The sequence below is a fragment of the Podarcis tiliguerta genome (genome assembly GCF_965153285.1).
Source record: "Podarcis tiliguerta genome assembly, chromosome: 8".
NCBI lineage: Eukaryota > Metazoa > Chordata > Lepidosauria > Squamata > Lacertidae > Podarcis > Podarcis tiliguerta.
In genome coordinates this window covers 50224100-50242455 of record NC_139541.1, presented here as the reverse complement: position 1 = coordinate 50242455, position 18356 = coordinate 50224100, and the positions used below count along the sequence as shown (strand labels likewise).

General features: G+C 47.2%; 1 protein-coding gene across 6 annotated transcripts in view; it reads left to right on the top strand.

Annotated features, from left to right (window-relative positions):
* Positions 1 to 18356, top strand: part of MTSS2 (MTSS I-BAR domain containing 2) — a 57364-nt gene that overhangs the window by 22203 nt on the left and 16805 nt on the right. For 3 of the 6 annotated variants that reach the window (XM_083454612.1, XM_083454610.1, XM_083454608.1), the window contains exons 3-7: positions 4090 to 4163; positions 14125 to 14209; positions 14522 to 14613; positions 14844 to 14918; positions 16516 to 16524. In XM_083454612.1, the coding sequence (XP_083310738.1) occupies positions 4090 to 4163; positions 14125 to 14209; positions 14522 to 14613; positions 14844 to 14918; positions 16516 to 16524 (335 nt within the window). The remainder of the gene's footprint in view (positions 1 to 4089; positions 4164 to 14124; positions 14210 to 14521; positions 14614 to 14843; positions 14919 to 16515; positions 16525 to 18356) is intronic. The other 3 variants (XM_083454613.1, XM_083454611.1, XM_083454609.1) reach the window with 1 other exon arrangement.

Sequence of the window (18356 nt, the reverse complement as noted above, 5' to 3'; positions counted from 1 at the left end):
TAAGCACTCTCTATGTTCTCCTCCAAGTCTTTTATAAAACAGCAGAGGGCCTAAGACAGAGCCCTGGAGACCCTGTGAGACCTCCCTTCCATGTTAATGCTGAGCCCTTGTGAGCACTTCTTGGGTATCTATGCTGGATAATAATGAGCTAGGGGTCCATTGTGTCACGTCTTTGCAACAGAGACAGTATAGGTTGCTTTGGTTGAGGTGGCACAAGGAACTGAAGGATTCTTTGGTTAATAATAAAATTATAATAATAATAATAATAATAAACCATCTCCAGGATTGCCACCTCTTACTCTGATGTGCTATAATATTGCAGTAAAAAATGAGGACATTTTCGGGAGCAAGATAATCCAGTGAAAGTAAGAAAATGTACTGTGCCAAGGAGACATGTTGTCTTGCTCAGAAGCCTTGGGGATATTTTCACAGGCTCACCTTCTGTGATGGTTCCAGTGCTTCCAGGTACTTGCCACCTGGTCCAGCCATTAATCTGGAAACACAGGCCCCTAAAGGAATGTGTATATTTTGAGAAAGGCGTAAGTTCTCCAGATACTAAAGAATACATTATATAAAGTATTGCCAGAATCAGATATTTGCCCTTATCCCTAGCAAGGTAAATGGGAGCGAGATCTACAGATAAATATTGCTTTAGACAGCTGGAAATGCATATGGAACTCTGCAACTCAAATGAATATGAGCACAAACCTTAAGAAGTTTTACAAGTGATTGTGCAGATGATGTTTCTCTCCACAGAGACTGAGGATGCTTCCGGACAGCAGCTCTTAAGCCGCAAACAAGTCCTGCATATTCAATTTTTCTGTGTGCACTTTTGGCACACTACCTTCCACGCAATCCCATTTCCCCCCTGTCTTAATAGTCACTGATATTCTGCTGCTTGACATCCACACCAGTGGATGGATCTTGCCTTAAAATAAAGGAATTTTAGGAACAATGATACAGAAGACAAGACAGGCCATAAACTCCCACTACATCCGTTAGTCGTTCTTTTTGATCATACAGAAATAATACTCTCTAAGGAAGATCAGGAAATGGTTATTTATCTTTTAATGGCTGCCAGAATATGTATTTCAAGTATAACAAGAAATAGGAGGTTACAGCAAGCTTTCAATGACTGTGAAAATGTCTGGGATTTTAGTATGTTGAAGCTTACTAATTTTACTCAGACAAGAAAGCAGAGTAAATTGGAAAGTTACTCAGTTGAGAGTTGAGTAAGATTTTTTGGAATTGGAAAGTATAGGAACATATATAACCCCAATGAGTTATTATGCACAATTTAACAGCACAGAAGTTGTTAATTAATGAAAGATTATTAATTCAATCTGTAAATTCTTTGTATTGATGACACAATATGGACAAGGCTTCCTTTTGTGCTGGCGGGGGGCGGGGGCGGGGAGCAAGCAAAAGGTGCTAATGGACTTTCTCCATTGCCCTTTCCCCAATAAAAATCCCTGCTTTCCCCCAAACCATTAGTCCCATCCGGCATGGCTAGTGGCCAAGGATGATAAGTTGTACTGTAGTCCCAACAATACAGGGCACCACTTAAGCTACTTGTGACTTACAGAGTCACATGATCAGGGTATTAGCTAAGTCCCACCTCCTTTTGTCCCACTACTCCAGCTGAAGTTGGAGCCCTGCCTCCCTGTTGCAGTGAAATAAAAGAAGTCCACATATGAGCATCATAATGCCTAGTGTGGCTTTGATTCATTACCAGCTCCTTCCAGCAGTTAAGAAGGCGAGCCCTGGCTCTCCTAAATCCCAGGTAAATGTGCCAAAATTGTGATATGTGAAGTCTCTCTTTGAGCCATGTTGCTCCTTCCCGTGCAGCAACACAGAAGCAAAGGGGCTGGTTTTGAGAGTGGCATGGCAGTTGCAGCATCCAGAGGGAAGCTGCAGAGCCCCCTTCCCACATATCACAGCCTCAGGATCCCGATGCAGTTGAGATCCCAAGAGGTTGAAAGTTGCCTCAACTGCCTTGCCTGTGAGCAGCTTCCAATCAACGCTGAGTAAGAAGGTTTCCTCCCCAGAGTTCCCAAAAGGAGCCTTGCTCTCCCCCCCCCCCCCGCCGCCTTGTTCCCAGGGTCACCCCCTTGCTTTGCTTTTCCCCAAGAGTTTTTGGAATCCTCCCCCTTTCTGCTTGCCAGCCACCTCCTCTGGCATATCAAAGGCTTCTATGAAGGGGCCCTTTCAGCCCATCCACCCTGGCTTTGCCGTCGCCGGATATGCCTTGTGCGGCTGCCCTATTAATAGCCCCCCTGGCTTCGCTGGTGTTTCTCAGCCCTCCGTGGAGCTGAAAGAGCCTCTTGTGTTCCGCTCAGCATCTCCTCAGCTGTTTGCGCACTGTGTTCCCCTTCCACTCTCCCAAAGCGCCTTTTGTGCTCATTGCCTATCTGGAGAGAGTGCTCTCTATTTCCTCTGCTTTCTCCGCACACAGAGTAACTCCACATCGGCTCAGAGCTAGTTTGGGGAGGGAGAGATTGAAGCTCTGGGCTCTGCCTAACAAGGAGTGTTGGCCAACCCATAAGTAGAAGGGGAGGCTGGACAAACTTGGCGCTTAAAGCCTTTCTTTGGGAAGAGCCTCCTCTGTTTTGATTGATTGATTGATTGGATTTATATCCCTCCCTTCCTCTCCAAGAAACCCAGGGCAGCAAACACATGTATCATTTAAAATAAAGAAACAAAAAGAAAGAAAGAAAGCATTTTAAATTGGTTTAAACACTGTAAAAACAACTACAATTAAAAACATCTAAAATCAGTTGCAGTTAATTATAAAAAAATTTCTAGAAGCAGCTAAAAACATTATTCCATCCAATGATCTTAGAGTTACTTGAAACAGTATTTTGTCAGCTACTCCACAGCCAGGGAACCACCACTGAAAAGGCCCTGTCACTATCCCAGTTACTTGGCATGTAAACTTTTGAGGCTCAATTTCTACTGGCAGCTCTAGGTAGAGCTGGGAATGGTCTGTGTCTGAAACCCTGGAAAGCCTTGGCTGCCAGACAGTGTTCATAATGCTGCACTAGATAGACCTAGCAGTCTGATTCGGTATTGAGGCAGCTTCCTATGTTGCTCAGACTGGGGAGAGCAGGGAGTGCAAAGTCCTCACAGAAGCTTGGGCCAGCCATGAACAGCCCACCCGGTTTCCAAGTGCTGCTGCTAAACACAGAGGCCAGATGATGTGTAAAATAAAGGTTGGCAGACTGCAGGGCAAGGAGCCAGCCCTGAGGTGGCCAAAGGCAGCAGGACGTCAGAGAGAGAAACTCAGGGAAAGGGAGGCCTAAGGGGGAAAGACAAGAAGAAGGAGGGAAGGAAGGAAGCTGAAACAAAAACAGGGCAGGCAATATAGTTCCAAGAAAACTGGAAAGCTGAGGAAACATTGGTGCTGGCATGGAGTCTGTTTGAGCTGGTTAAGTTCATTCTTGAGAGAAATGCTGTCCATCCCCCACAAAAAGAAAATTGTAGGTTTTCCACCTACTCTCCCAATTTCCCGGGGGCAGGGCACCTGAGAGTGATTGCTGTGATTGGTTCTTTAAGATCTACCTAAGACAGGTGTCTGGCTTGGCCTAGAAGTTAGGGTAAGGATCCATCACATGTAGGCTTTTTAACATCAGGGCACGTGGATGTGTCATGGGACTCTCTCCCATGAGCCCGTAGTCTTTCTGGACCGCTCTGCCGCTCAGGGACCCTGATAAGCTTCAGAGGAATTTCAAGAGTTCTCCAGACCACAGGCTGACAGTGCGAGCTTTAAATCATTTGTTAAATAGGGTAACTGAGGAGAGTTGTGCAAGAGGCACTGGAGGTCCTCAAGATTTTAGAAGCAAACAAGATTCGGTTTTCTCAGAATTATTAGCCCAGTTGTACTTTTGACCTCTGATTACCTGAGTCTTGGCAGCATTGCAGGTTTAGGCCTAAGTGCTAATAATGCAGGTCCGGCCGTGAAGGGATGAGATGAGGCCTACTCACTTGTTGCACCCATCCAGCCCTTTGAGATGGCAAAATGGCTTGTGCTGTTCTGCGTGAAGACCGCAAACCTTCTGATCTCTCTCTCTCTCTGTCCTTATGTTTTAGGACTACTGTCCTGGCTGCAGTGGCCTTCCTGGATGCCTTCCAGAAAGTGGCAGACATGGCCACCAACACACGAGGTATGTTGTGGGAGCTTTATGGACTAAAAACTAGCTGACTGCAAAACCAGCCATGTCGCACAGCCAGTGGCAGAGAGCAGAACAATGCCTATGATAAAAAACCTCACCACCAAACTGACAGGCCCATGGCCCCTTTCCGTTTACTCAGGATCCCTTACAGTGCTGCAGTTACCCCACAACATACTTTTAATCCCTCTTTATACTCACACTCCATCTAGCCCTGTGCTTGGTTTCCACCTGCAACAGCCAAACAGGTGCCTCTGGGAAACATTCAAGAGGGACACGTTCAAACATCAGAGATGGAGAAGGAATTGCTGTGTGTGTTTCTTTCTGTTTCTGTGACATTCCCATGGGTGACCCTACTGCGGTACTAAGTTTAGTGGCTATCGCCACATCTTGTGGCAGTGAGTTCCAAAGGCTTTAATTTTTTTTAGCAATAAATATGTTTTCCTGAGGAAAAATATATTAGAGGATTTGTTATGTCGCCTTCTCACTTCTGAGGAAGCATTTGAGGCAGGTCACATTGGTAATAAACAATAGTAATAAAACAGCCAAACAAGAGGTGGGGTGGAAGCAGCGGATAACATATGTGTTGCATTCTGAACCAAGTTCCAGTCAGCATCTGGGAAACCCTGAGCTTGTGGTGCTTAGAGAGAGAGATTAATTTCATGGTGGGGTCTTACGTGGTCATTGGCAATCCCCCTGCTGATCTCTGCTAATCCAGACATGCTTGTGGGATCACCATGAGGGGAAGAGCAATCATCCTGCTTTTCTAGCAATGCTCATTCGAAGGCCCTGTGATAAATAGGGCCCTCTTTTAAGTGGCACTTCCTTCATTTCTGGGTGGGTGTTACAGTTGCGGGGGAAATGGGCTTCTGGAGGCAGCGAGGCAGGAGCCCTTAAAAGTTACCTATAAATGAGTTTCACTGACATTGGGCAGGGGCCATCAGTGCACCTTTTGGTTCCCTGCTAAGAATGTTTTTGTTCAGGCAAGTGGCAGTCTTTCCAGACATGTAGAAGCTGTCATGTGTTTTAATCTGGTTTAGTTTATTGTTGATATTTATTATTTTTGAATGTTTTAAATATTTGCTTTTACCTGTTGTTGTTGTTGTTGTTGTTGTTGTTACTGATCATTCTATTATGTTTCTAAACTGCTTTGAAGGGACGTGGGTGGCACTGTGGGTTAAACCACAGAGCCTAGGACTTGCGAATCAGAAGGTCGGTGGTTCGAATCCCCGCAACGGGGTGAGCTCCCGTTGCTCAGTCCTTGCTCCTGCCAACCTAGCAGTTCAAAAGCACGTCAAAAGTGCAAGTAGATAAATAGGTACCACTCCGGCGGGAAGGTAAACGGCGTTTCGGTGTGCTGCTCTGCTTTGCCAGCAGCTGCTTAGTCATGCTGGCCACATGACCCAGAAGCTGTACGCCGGCTCCCTCGGGCAATAAAGCGAAATGAGCGCTGCAACCCCAGAGTCGGCCACGACTGGACGTAATGGTCAGGGTCCCTTTACCTTTAAACTGCTTTGAGATTTTATCAAGCAGTATAGAAATGTTGTGAAAGAAAGAAGAGTTTCAGAGTGTGGCTCTTTTCCCTTCATGTAGGGGTGTAGCAGGGCGAAGTGACCTATTCTGGGCACCTTGTGGCATGTAGATGGCAGAGGTCTGCACCTGAGGACCAGTCTTCCTTGTGGCCCCTCAGATTGTGCTTGGATATGGGCACCACCCAAGCACAAATCAGCCAGAAAGCTCACAAGATGGTCTTGATCAAGCCTTAACCTTGAGCTGACCTACATAACCTATTTTCACTGCCCTGAACTTCTTCAAAAAAGAGCAGAGGGAAAACACAGCTTTTTAAAAAAGTAATCTCCTCTGAGCCTTAAAAAGACCAGGTGTAACCATGCCTCCTTGTGTACACGTGTAAAGAGCCCGCCTACCCCGTCTCAGAACTGGCATTGGGATCATATATATATATATTCATTTTCGCCCTTCACCCCTAAGGCCCAGGGTAGGTTACAATTAAAACAAGGGCCATGGTATGCCACAGTAAAAACTGGGTTATCTAAAGAAGGAGAATCAGCAGTAAGCAAGAGTTGGAAGGAATTGACTGTGCAGGTTAGTTTGTTGTTTGACAACAATTGACAGAATAATGTATGTGGGCAGCATTTGTGTTGAGCCATCAGTTACTGGGATAAATCTCTGAAAGCGAGCAGAGAATTGGGTAGGATGCAGCAGGCGATAAAGGAAAGCTGACGAGGCTGGTACAAAATAAGGAGATGGAGGGAGGGCTGATGTATTCTGGAGAGATATAGGGAGCACCGAATGGAGCTTGGAAGGGAAGCAAAATGTAAATAACACCTCTCACCTGAAGCAGAATGAAAGAACTGATTTGGAATGTGAGTTAATCCCAGAATAAGGTCTGAAGACACAAGAACTCACCACTTTGCTATAGCTAAGCAACCCTGGGCCTGGTCTGACTCCTGGATGGGAAACCACCTGGGAACCACAGGAATGCTCCCGTGGATTCTAAGGTCACAGAAAGGTGGGATAGAAACCTAAGAAATAAAATGTAAAACAAAAAAAACCTACAAAGCGTTGAAAGAACCAGATGGATCATTGGCCTGACCCAGCAGGCTCTTTATACATTCTTATGAACCTAGTTATTTCCTTTTTTCAGGAAAAGTTTGGTGTGGGAAGGGTTTTTCCTTTGAACGTGACTCTTTGTATGAGGGCAGAAGGGCTATGGAGCAGTTTCCTGACATTCTATTATGGCTGGTTCACTCTGGCTTTTAGACAAGAAGCCACAGCTTGTTATCTGTAAACATCTAGGGAAGGGCTGTGATGAGGAAACAAGGGTAGACCTCCATATTTACTTGCACAGGCTTTCTGCACCTACTATTCAAACCCATGTAGAGATTTGTGTTTGCTGCTGAGATGATGTTTTGGGAAGATGTGGCAATGCCAGCAACCTGTGCCAGGCCAGGAGTGTGTATGCCTAGCAAACACATGCTCATCGGTTTGGTTATAAATCATGGGAGGGAGTTTCCCTTTTAACGCAAAACGGACCACATGGCATGTGGGAAATGTCCTAAAGGAGTAGGGAAAGGGAGTGAGGTTCAAACCCACCTACCCTTGTGTGCTTACTTTTAGTTTTAGAAGTAACCCCCCTCTTCCAAACCAGTGGGCAACACATGTTTAATGAACAGGTCCATGCCTGGCTTAGCCCAGTCTGCCACCTCCCCCAAGTCCACAGAATTCCCTGTTCTTTAGGTCTAGGGAATTAAGGGAAGCCTTAGTGGACAGATGTGCAGTGTGATTACTAAAGGAGGGAGCCACAGGTAATAGAAAATTCAGCCACGGTTGCGTTTTGGAAAGGAGGTCAGGGGAGGGGAAAGGGAGTCCTTTAGGAGGAGGGGCTTCTGGGCTGCCTGGTAGGGTAGCTTGGAGTTTGTGGCCCTTTGGAGAATTCCACAAGAGGGGAAACTGAGGCATAGATCATGCAAATGGAAAATGAGGTGGTAAAACTTTTCATCTGTGCCATTTCAGATCACAAGTGGGAAACATGCTTCTCAATAGTAGTAGTAGTAATTATAATTATAATTATCTGGGCAGCTTCCAACAAATTAAATATTAGCATGTTATTAGCATATGAGCTAATAATGGCGTGCTCTGGTCCATGGGGTCACGAAGAGTAGGACACGACTAAACGATTAAACAACAACAACAAGCATATGAGCATAGAAAACTATTCCTTACCGCACCCCCACCCCCAGCTTTCTATATGTGAGTCTCAGGCTGTGAATGAGAGTAATTCTTTTTGACATCCTTGTTGCCTGCCTAGCCTGTGGGCTGCACTGCTGACTCAGACCATAGTGAATGTCCCATCTGATGCATCTGGATCTATCTTAGGAACATGGCCTCTATGCTTGAACCACATGCATAGGACATTACCCAGTTCCATACTCTCAATTTTTCCTGCAGACTAGAACTGCCAATTCACCCATAGCTGTTTACTGAAAGAATGGCTGAATCCAATTTTTCACCATCCAGGTATTTTGTGTGGGTGGGCAGTTTCTGCCTCTGGAGGTTAGATGTCTTGGTTATGGCATGAAACTAAAAGGAACTGAATTATATAGAGTGGGACATGATAGGTATAATCACCCAGAGCCTGTTGGCAGCTAGATATCATCCTTCTCTTTGGGTCTCCTTCTGTCCAGCTGTTCAGCAGAGAGCAGCTGAGAGGGAAGACTTTGATGATGTGCAAAGTGTGCAATTGTGGTTCTTTCCTCTGTAGGAAGATCAAAGCGGAGGCAGGGATGTCTCAGGTGGTAGACTTATGTTCTGTACAAATATGCAAAAAGTCATTCATGCATTTCTTTAATTGCGTGCATGCAGTTTTGAGGTTGCCTTTGAAGTTTGAGACTTTGAATAGTTGTAAGGCAGACTTGCAGCTCAGCTGTTATTTGCATTCTTCTGCTGCTATGATTGACTTTATTTTGCCTTTTGCGCATTCAGGACAGAAAGGGACATTGAGAGCTTTTTTTACAAAGTAAAGAAAAATTAGAAGGTGAAACAATTTTAAATACACCCCTTTGCTTGTAGCGTTTGCTCTTTAACTCACAATGCCTTGCCCTGCTCACTGTATTAGTGTGAAAACACTTTCATGGCGACAGCTTTTTTGATTCTAAAGGCAGAAGAAATGTCCAGGATATTTGCTTGTGAGTCCTTGGTTCACCATAATTTGATGGTTGGGGAAGTCATGGTTGTCTCTGCTGGATGTCCAGCTCCCTTTACAGGTTCCCTGTGTGCTTGAACGCCTGGTGCATGTGCTTGTACCACTTGGCTGTCCTTAATCAAGGCTGGCTTCATTGCCCCGAGTTTCCTGGGGTAAACAAGCAGCTAGTCCATGGGAAGGAAGCCATTGTGCCCACAAGCCTGTATCATCTTGTTATTCTAAAGCTGTCTAATGCTTCGACGTGGCAGGAAATTTGCCAAGGAAATTTACGTGCAGAGTTAAAATGGTCAACAATGCAATAAAGCAGTCTGTGGCTCCAGAGTGACTTTTACTAGCACTGTGGGCTTGTCTAGAAAAATAATAATTTTGAACACATTTCCTCATGCCTTAGTAATATCTAGGGCAATGTTATATGTGGGGCTGCCAATAAAAAGTGTTGAGAAACTTCAGTGCAGTAGATTCAAAGTGTGGTAGACATGCATATGGACTAAGATCTGCTGCGCTGATAATATTTGACCAGTGGTTGAAAGACGTTCACTGGCTTCTCCAGTTCTCTACCAGGCTCAGCTCATGTTGTTTGTTTGTTTTCTACCTATAATGCCCCAAGTGACTTGGAATCATGGCTTTTGAAGGGCTGTCTAACCTTGCTTTTCCCAAGTGGGTGCTCTCTAACACATTTGGAGATAGGGCTGGACAACTCCCATATGAACTTGTATGCTAAACTCTCGGTAACACACACACACACACACACACACACACTCCACTCCCATTGCAGGGTAGCGATGCAGTGGGGGATCATGCACTGCCCAGTTTTTTCTCCTTCAGGGCCAAGTGAAAGCTACCCTATTACTCTAGTGGGACACCATTAAGGACAGGTTTTTGGCTTTAACTGGTTATTAGTGCTGGTTATGTTTTGCTTTTAGTTGTGTTTGTGGACTCATTTGCTTATGACTGTGTTTTATGGCTTTTATTATGTCAACCACTCTGGGGTGCACAAGTGAAGGAAATGAAGCTATTTGCTTGTTGCATTTTAGCCTGTTTTAGTTCATATTTTGTCCTCGGTGCTATTCTAACAGATGTGTATAAGCTCCCTTGGAAAGGCAAGGTATAAATAATTGCAAACATAAGGTGTCCTGGAGCTGGAAGTGATCACAATATTATTCAGCTCACAACTCAAAGGAAGGCGAAAACACTGAAGTGCAAAACAATCACAGGCAGGAGAGGCACCTTCCCACCAAGGGATGTGGTAGCAGGCAGTTCTTCAGGTACCAGCTTCTAAGCAGAGCAAGGCTTTACATGTCAGCACCAGTGCACTAAATGGTCTCAGAAACACACCACAGCTATTGAAGCTCCAAGCTTCCAGCCCCAGTAAGTAGCCGAATTTGAGCTCAATAACTGAAGGAGAGAAAAAAATCAACTTGGCCCGGCCCTCCCATCTTGACACTGACGACTTTTGAATGCATTGACTCCCCACCCCCACCCCAATTTAAATTTTCTTGTCTGTCTTTCCTCTTTAATGTTTCGCTGTTGTCCAAGAAAGTTGATGGATGGGTGAGTAGGAGGTGCTGCATCATATTCACTTTTGTGTTTATGGCAACAAAATTCCCCAGGCGGTCTCTGGAAAGAGGCAGAAGGACCTCTGGGACTGCATGGTTTTATCACCTGAGTTGTTAGTGGGGTGGCGGAAGAGGACAAGGGAAACTGGGGGGTTGCTCTGATTGCACATGTGTGGACATTGCTCGGGGGGGGGTGTTGCTAGTGAAGTTGCCAAGTGCAATTCAGAATGTGAACCACAAGATCTCAACGTATGCAGAAAATGCTGGGATATTTTTTTCTGAAAGAGATACTGAGGATGTATTTTGTGTCAAGTGATTACAGCCATAGGGTTGGGGGCTGGGGGTAAAATAAAATGTCTTGGCCAAGAGGGAGCAACTCTTAAGAGGAAGCAGCACTCCTGGTCAGAACCAGGAAAGGGGGAACAGGAGGAAATGATTTCTCCCTGTCAATGGCTGTGATCTGCAGCAGAAGCCCCGTTCAGCAAACTAAGGAAACAAGCAAAGGAAGTGAGTCATCCTCCTCTGTCTATTGCTGCAGCTGCACAGCGGTGGCTCTGGAGCCAGGATGACCCCCCACCCCCAGTAAGAAGGGGTGTGTGAAGTGCACCACTGTTATGGAGGTAGTGCTGGTGTCTTTCCACCCTCCATGGTTGGGAGCAAATTCCAAAAAGCAACAGAGGGTCAATCACAACAATGTCACCTTCTGATTCCCCAACAGTAAAGAGTGTTGCTCTGGAAGGTCAGGCTCAACAGACTGCAGGACCAGAACCATGAGCACAAGCAGACTTGCGGAGAATTAGCTGGCCTCATCTGAGGTCAAGAAGGAAATGGTCTTGGGCTCTTGGAATGTATGAGAGAGATGACTAAAGCGCAGTGATCATGCTTAGCATTGAGCAAGGCCACTTGGCAAATCATTGCCTAGTAATCCAAGACTCGTAAAAGGAACTGGGTCACTGGCCCTCACAGGTACCCTACCTTTAAGAGCACCTTTTTGATCAAAAGTTTAAAATTGATTAATCTCTGTTTGATTAAAAACTTTGCAGCTTGTCCCATTCCCTCCCCCCCCCCCCAAGTGGTAGCTGACAGGTCAGGCCAACTCATGGACTGAATGAGCATCAGGTGCCTCACCCAGAGCTGGATGAAAGATGTATTTCCAAACAGTGTGGTGGCTGGCCTGCTTTAAAGGGCTGTTTTAAGGAGTAGGGTTAGAGAATGCATGTCCAGTGCTCTGGGGCAGCCTCCAAAGATCCCTTCCTGAAGGCTGTGTCTTGGAGACTCCCTACAACTTTTGCCACTTCCTGGCCGGCTCAGGCTGGCCAGCAGAAGGTGAACTGTTTTGCAATGCCTTATATTCTGCTTTGAAGAGGGGCAAATTTCTCTCTGCAGCTCGCACAGTGCTGCATACTGGTGTGCGTGCAGATCCCTCATTAACCTGGATTCATCATGCCGGCTGAGTTGATCATGGTCTGTTGCATCCACTCTTAACTTCCTCCCTCCCAGTACCTTTGAGGGGTGGATCTGCCATTCCCAGGTGACACTGGGTTCCTCTGACGTGTGATTTCTGTGCATTCGTCTTTCCTGGCACGATTGCGTGCCTTTGCCTCATTAATCTTTCACAGTCATTCTGCTTCAGTGTTGTGGGAGTACGCAATGTGTTCTTCCTAGGAAGTGCTTAAAAGGCAGGATTGAGAGGAAGACACATCCTTCGGGGGCACTTTTTAAGTATATCTCAAGGAAAACAGAAGGTAGTCTAGATCCTGGAGCCACCTTTGCCAAGTTGGTGCCATTCATGTTTTGGGAAGTTCCCAACAGCCCCAGTCAGCACAGCTATTGTAGTCCAAAACATATGGGGAGCAACAGATTGGAGAAGGCTCCTCTAGAGCAGCAATTCTTCTTCCTCTTTGGTGATCACTCATAGCCAAGTAAGATTGTCTTCCATGACCAAGGTCTTAACAGTGAGTCCGTAAGTGACTGTGGAGGCCAATTCTGGATCCACACGTCCTTCCACAGTGGGGACATAGGTTTCTGGGTGGGAGTTGATCATGGTGAGGATTTGTCAAAGCTGCCTCCCTCTTAGCCCGTTTCTCCCTTTCGTCCTGAGTTCGTGCTTCTTTGAGGTCAATGACACCTTTAGTAGAGGCTGTTCACCAACTGGAGCACTCACAGCAATTACGGCACATGTGACCAGGAGCAAGTTGAAATGGAAATGAGCAGAAAGAGACCGAAATCACCTCTGGCTGTTAGTTTCTGGTGCTATCAAGGGCATTTAGCTGCGACCCACAGGGTGCTATCTCATCTTGTGTAAAGGCCCCTAAAATGCATGTCCATGGTCATTTCAATGAGGCTTGCACTAGATAACTTCTCAGTTGATTGGGCTTCCATGTGAATTAGTGTATGTGGGCATTTTTCTCTCCATCAAGCAGCAGAATGCCCCATAATCCATGCTTTGTGAGGGATGCAGTTTGATGGGCGGTTCCTATGAAAGACTGTTCCATCCATTCATATCCTCATGTTCAAGGCGCAGAGAGAGAGAGAGAGGTCAGTGTCAGTGTGGTTATTGCTACCCCCAATGGACAAAATCTGAATTGCTCTGTTCTCCATCAGGCAGGGCCCTCAATCTAGACTTGGAGCCAATTGTTAGCCTTTGATAGTGATAGCCTTTAACTCAAAGGAGTTACAAGAGGAAAAGGCAGAAAGGAGCAACCAAAATTATCAAAGGGGCTGGACTAATCAACCCCACTTTGCAGAAAGGTTACAACACTACAATGCAGCTCAGACCTCATCATGGTGTATTTATGGGTGAAGTTGGGGTGTGTGCCCCAAATGCATTCCCCTCCACACACCTTCTTACATCAAAATGCATTTGTTTCCTAATCTCCCAGTTTGGAAGGATCCTTCTGATGCTCTTTAAGTTGCAAACACAGCTTCTAGCTCCACTATGTAAGAGGAAAAAATCCTCTCTTTTTAATGGAAACTCTTGTGAACATTTTTCTAATTTGGGTAAGATAGGCTACTGCCAAGTGAGTCACTCTAGCATGAATGGAATCCTGGAACAACCTTTGGCAAGGAGAAGAAGGGTTTGTGAGATGAATTGGGTGCGGGGAGTGTTACAAGCCCATTGGAGAGTCCATTTTCACCTGTGAAATCCTGGAGGGGAAGATGTTGCCCCAAAGTAATGTTTCATAAGAGCTTCTGTTATTCTGACTTCTGAGGAGACTGGATAGAAAGCCAGACCTGGGACAGTGTTCAGGAGATCCCTGCTCTTCTCTGAGGGAAAATGGATGTCCAGAGAGGAGGAACTGAGTCTCAAGTAGAGGCTGAAGAAACTTGCAGGGCTCTTGTGAGAGTAACATATGATGCCTTTCTGTATGCCCCCTCAGGAGGAAAGTCAGGAGAGAACCCTGATAGCTCTGCTTTGCTATTTCTGAAACAAGGTGCTCCTTCCTCAGACTCTCAGGCAACTCAGTTTCCCAGCCCCTGTGATCTCACTCCCTCACCCAGCCCCAATGTCAGGCTTTCCTTCAGCCTGTGGTGACATCTCAATTCCTTGCCCTCTCCATTTTCTTTCTCTCTGACTGAACAAGAGAGAAGGAAAGAAAAGAAATTTCGTATTGAATTTTTCTGCAGTACCTCTTGACTGTTGTCCATTAACATGAGGGCTGGTTTTTCACCTCAGGAGCCACGAGGGACATCGGCTCCGCACTAACCCGGATGTGTATGCGGCACCGCAGTATTGAGACCAAGCTGAGGCAGTTTACCAAGTAAGTGCCTTTCGTTAGACTCGCGTGCTTGTCATGTGTGTGGGCCAGCCCCAGGCTCCCTTTCCGAAGAAGAGGGAGAGGCTCAGTGGCCTTGAAAACGGGATTGGGGAGGTGCTGAACTAGGCAAGACATGCAGAAGGAGGCTCAGGGTTTTAGAAACTCGAGCCACTTCCATACTCTAGTCCAGAGAATGAGTTATTGAGCCATTTGGATCACCTTGGCACATTTATGGGGATTTCGTTGCAAACCCTTCTCCACATCCCTTGGCCCTGCTAACCCGCCTCTCTCTGGGTGCCTTCCCCCCTCCTGCAGCGCCCTGATGGAGAGCCTGATTAACCCCCTGCAAGATCGGATAGAGGACTGGAAGAAGACGGCTAACCAGCTTGACAAAGATCACGCAAAAGGTAAAAGGGCAGGAGGCAGTGTCTAATGCTCAGAGGAAAGCTGTGGCAAGGATGTGACTGTGGGGCTTAGGGTGGGAGGAGATGAAAGCCAGGAGTTGAGCCCCATAGAGAGCAGTGGCCTCCCTTGTCTGCCCACGCCATGTGGGGGACCTCGGGGTCCACCTGCCAAGCTGTTTGCCTTCTTATCACTTGGAATCATGCCTCGTGTCTCCCGATTCCTGTCTCCTTAGAATACAAACGAGCCCGCCATGAGATAAAGAAGAAGTCCTCTGACACACTCAAGCTTCAGAAGAAAGCCCGCAAAGGTAAGATCTGCCAGGGTGTTTCTGGCCAAAGGGCAGCTCAGTTTGGCTAGTGATGTTGGCCTCCAACCCCTGATTGAAGAGGGGGACTGGATTTGCTGGGCTGCCCTTGGATAAACTAAATTGCTTCTGCCTTAGCGGTGAACGTTTCCCTGCACAGGTAATGGCATGGATGGAGCAAGGACCTTGGTTTAATTCTTCAGTTAAATGCATTGCAGTGTAAGATCCTGGTTAAACTAGGGTGGAGGCCTCCTTGCGGCATAATGTCCTGGGGCCCAGAGGCTCTCCAAATCCCTTACTGGGTTGTATGCTTTGCAGGTGAGATGGAGCTTTGTGTTAGGCAGTGACAGAAAAGAGAATTAAGTCTTGAATTCAGCTTCCTGAATTTAGGGGGGGGGGCGTGTTAAAGCAAGTTTCTGGCCCCTGTGGCTTGACAGTGTGGGTGGGCAATGCTGGCTGAGGCCTCAGAAACCAGAGGAGATGGCCGAGTGAGAGGTCTGCTGATTAGGCTCACAGCATTCACCTTTTCTCAGTTCAGGAATCTTGGATTTATTTGTTTTAAGTGCATGCCTCTCAGCTATTGATCCTCTTCAAAACTGCGAGGCATTATAACCCCCAAGGAGAAAGAAGGCCCAGCCGACAGCAGAGCTGTGGTAGCAGATTCCAAGGGGAGAAGGGAGCTTGCCTGCCTCTGGTTCGCTTGTGTGTCTGAATGGGTCTGGGTGAGAGTGGCAGTTTCTGCAGGGGGCGTTGTACAGCCGGTGCTTTAAGTTTCCGCACTTTTGGTTTGCCTTCCCATCTTGTGAACACACGATTGCCAGGGGAGGGTTGCTTTCAGAGCCTTGCTAAGTTCTTATTGCCCTAAAATCAGGTCAGTGTGTTGATCCAAGTTGTTGCTCCTTGAAGTTACCATGTGTGTATGCTGGTGCTGACTGCAAACGGGGGGGGGGGGGGGGCCTCAGTGATAATTGCCTATCAAAGTGCCACTCTCTCCCCTTTATGCACACACTCTATCATGGGAAGAGAACTGTGTTGGTGTTCTCAGTGTGGCGTCTCATACCATTCTCAGTCCTTCTAGGTATTGAGAGGGGTCTTCCTGGCTCCTGCAGCGGACCCTCTGAGGCCCAAACCAGATGTTGCGTGTGCATGTGGTCACCAATAACTCCTTGGGAAATACAAGGTGCAGGGTTCAAATGTCTCTGTGCCTTCTGTTTGGCTGCTCCATGCAAGGTGGATTGGGGACCTGGGGCATTTGGCTTGGGTCTGGGGCATTTGCATTCTGCCTTGGGGAATCCCCACCCCACCCCTGGACCTGCCACTGCCCCCCACCTGGGGGAGGTTACCAGAGTCCTGTGGCTCCCACTTTTGCTCCTTGTGCCAGTGGAGAAGACCTGACCAGACGCAGCTGTCCCCTGCTGTCATTTTATGGCGGGAGGGCAGTTGTGTCCCTGGTGATGTGGCTGAGTTGGGTGGTGGTTCTGTGGGGTCCTGTTCCGGGTGAGAAGATGGCTCTATACATCAGCCTGTCTTTCACACATTCTTCTTTCTCTCTTCCTCCCTCTCTCTTTTCTCTTCCCTCCTTTCCACATCCTTCCTGTAGAGCTACTTGGTAAGTCAAACGTTGCCATCTCAGCTTCATCCAGGCATCCCTCACCCTTCCTCCACGCTCTTGGCTTCACTACCTGTAATCCTCTCCTCCCTCCCTCCCTCCCTCCACTCTGTTTCGGTTGGGCTTGAAATGAAATGAAACCTCCGGAGGCCATGCTGACGCAAGTGGTGCATTGAGGGTTGGGAGCAGCTTAAGCTGATGGGGCCGCCTGAGGCTCAGCCCAGCTTTGCTGGAGGCAGAGAGGAGGTGGTCCTTGCTCTGTGATGAACACAGGAACCTGAGGTGTAAGGTGCCAACAGACCACATGGCAAGAACGGAAATGCTAAGTTCAAAGTGGCTTCATTATTCTTGCCACATGGCAAGAACGGAAATGCTAAGTTCGAAGTGGCTTCATTATTCTAAGGCAGGCCAGCATCACTGCCCCCCATGTTACGGATGCCCAGGCTGAGGCTGAAGAAGAGCAGCTTACCTCAGGCCAAATTGGAGACTTGGGAGATTGTTCCAAAGCCATCTTATTTTGGCCTGCTGGCAAGCAAGACCCCATGGGAAATGGGTGTGCGCCTCCCCTACTAATCCAACCCCCAGACTAGCCCATCCACAAACTAGCTAAGCACCTGAGATGCCAAAATCCTTGCCTCTGTTTAGAGTAATCTCCACCCCCCACTCCCCATTTTGCTGGTGGAGTACAACTCCTACCCCCAACCCTTGGCCTTGCTGGCTGAGGCTTATGAGGCCTTTTAGGTCAAAATATGTGGTGTGTGCCGGGTTTATTTATCTATAGTTTCACCATTTCAGCCTTGGGCCTTTCTTGGCCTTGGAAAGTCCCTAACTTTCAGCCTGAGCTCCCTTACAAGGTTGTTGTGAAGCTGTTTTCTAAAGACAGTGTTCTGTGTGTCTTAAAAGAAGCCTAGCATACATGAAAACCCTTAGTTTGATTTGGAAGAGTTGCATTCAGTTCCCACCTTCCTGGGGCTGCAAAAAACTGGGTTATTTTACAGACTGTATTGCAGGCATAGGCATACTCAGACCTCCAGATGTTTTGGGACTACAGCTCCCATCATCCCAGCTAACAGGACCAGTAGTCAGGGATGATGGGAATTGCAGTCTTAAAACATCTGGAAGGCTGAGTTTGCCTCTGCCTGATGTATTGGGTTCAGTTGGGTAGCAGCAAGCAATGTGAAGGAGGAAGAAGGGATCCTACCCTCTCCACCTGCCTGAGACCCTGCAGAGCCACTCCTCTGGGCAGGGGTCTGCCTCAGTGCAAGGCTGCTTCATATGCCCTATTGCCACTTTGAAAAGGGGGAAAACAAAGGGCACATACAAAGCACATACACTTTGATTTCATCAGTTGAACACAAAATGGGAAAACAGCTTGAATTCTCACAGATCCAGACTGGCTCAGTCTCTCACTCTGGGGCCATCTTCTCCATCCTGGTGTTTTGGACCACAACTCCTCAGCCTTCTCTGGAGGAAATCCTCCTTGGTATTGCTTATGGCAGGTATGTCCAAAGTCCATTTCGGGGGCCTGTGGCCCGCCGGTCGGTTTAATCCATCCCCTGTGGCAGTTTATTTCCTGGGGTAAAAGCCTAAAAAAACCCTCAACAACTTCAATCCTAAAAAGGTCAGCAACATTGGTTGGCCCTTTGGTCAGTCCCCATGGCCCTTCACTTCATCAAATCTGGACAGTGGAATTTGCTGCCAGGGAGTGTGGTGGAGTCTCCTTCTTTGGAGGTCTTTAAGCAGAGGCTTGACAACCATATGTCAGGAGTGCTCTGATGGTGTTTCCTGCTTGGCAGGGGGTTGGACTCGATGGCCCTTGTGGTCTCTTCCAA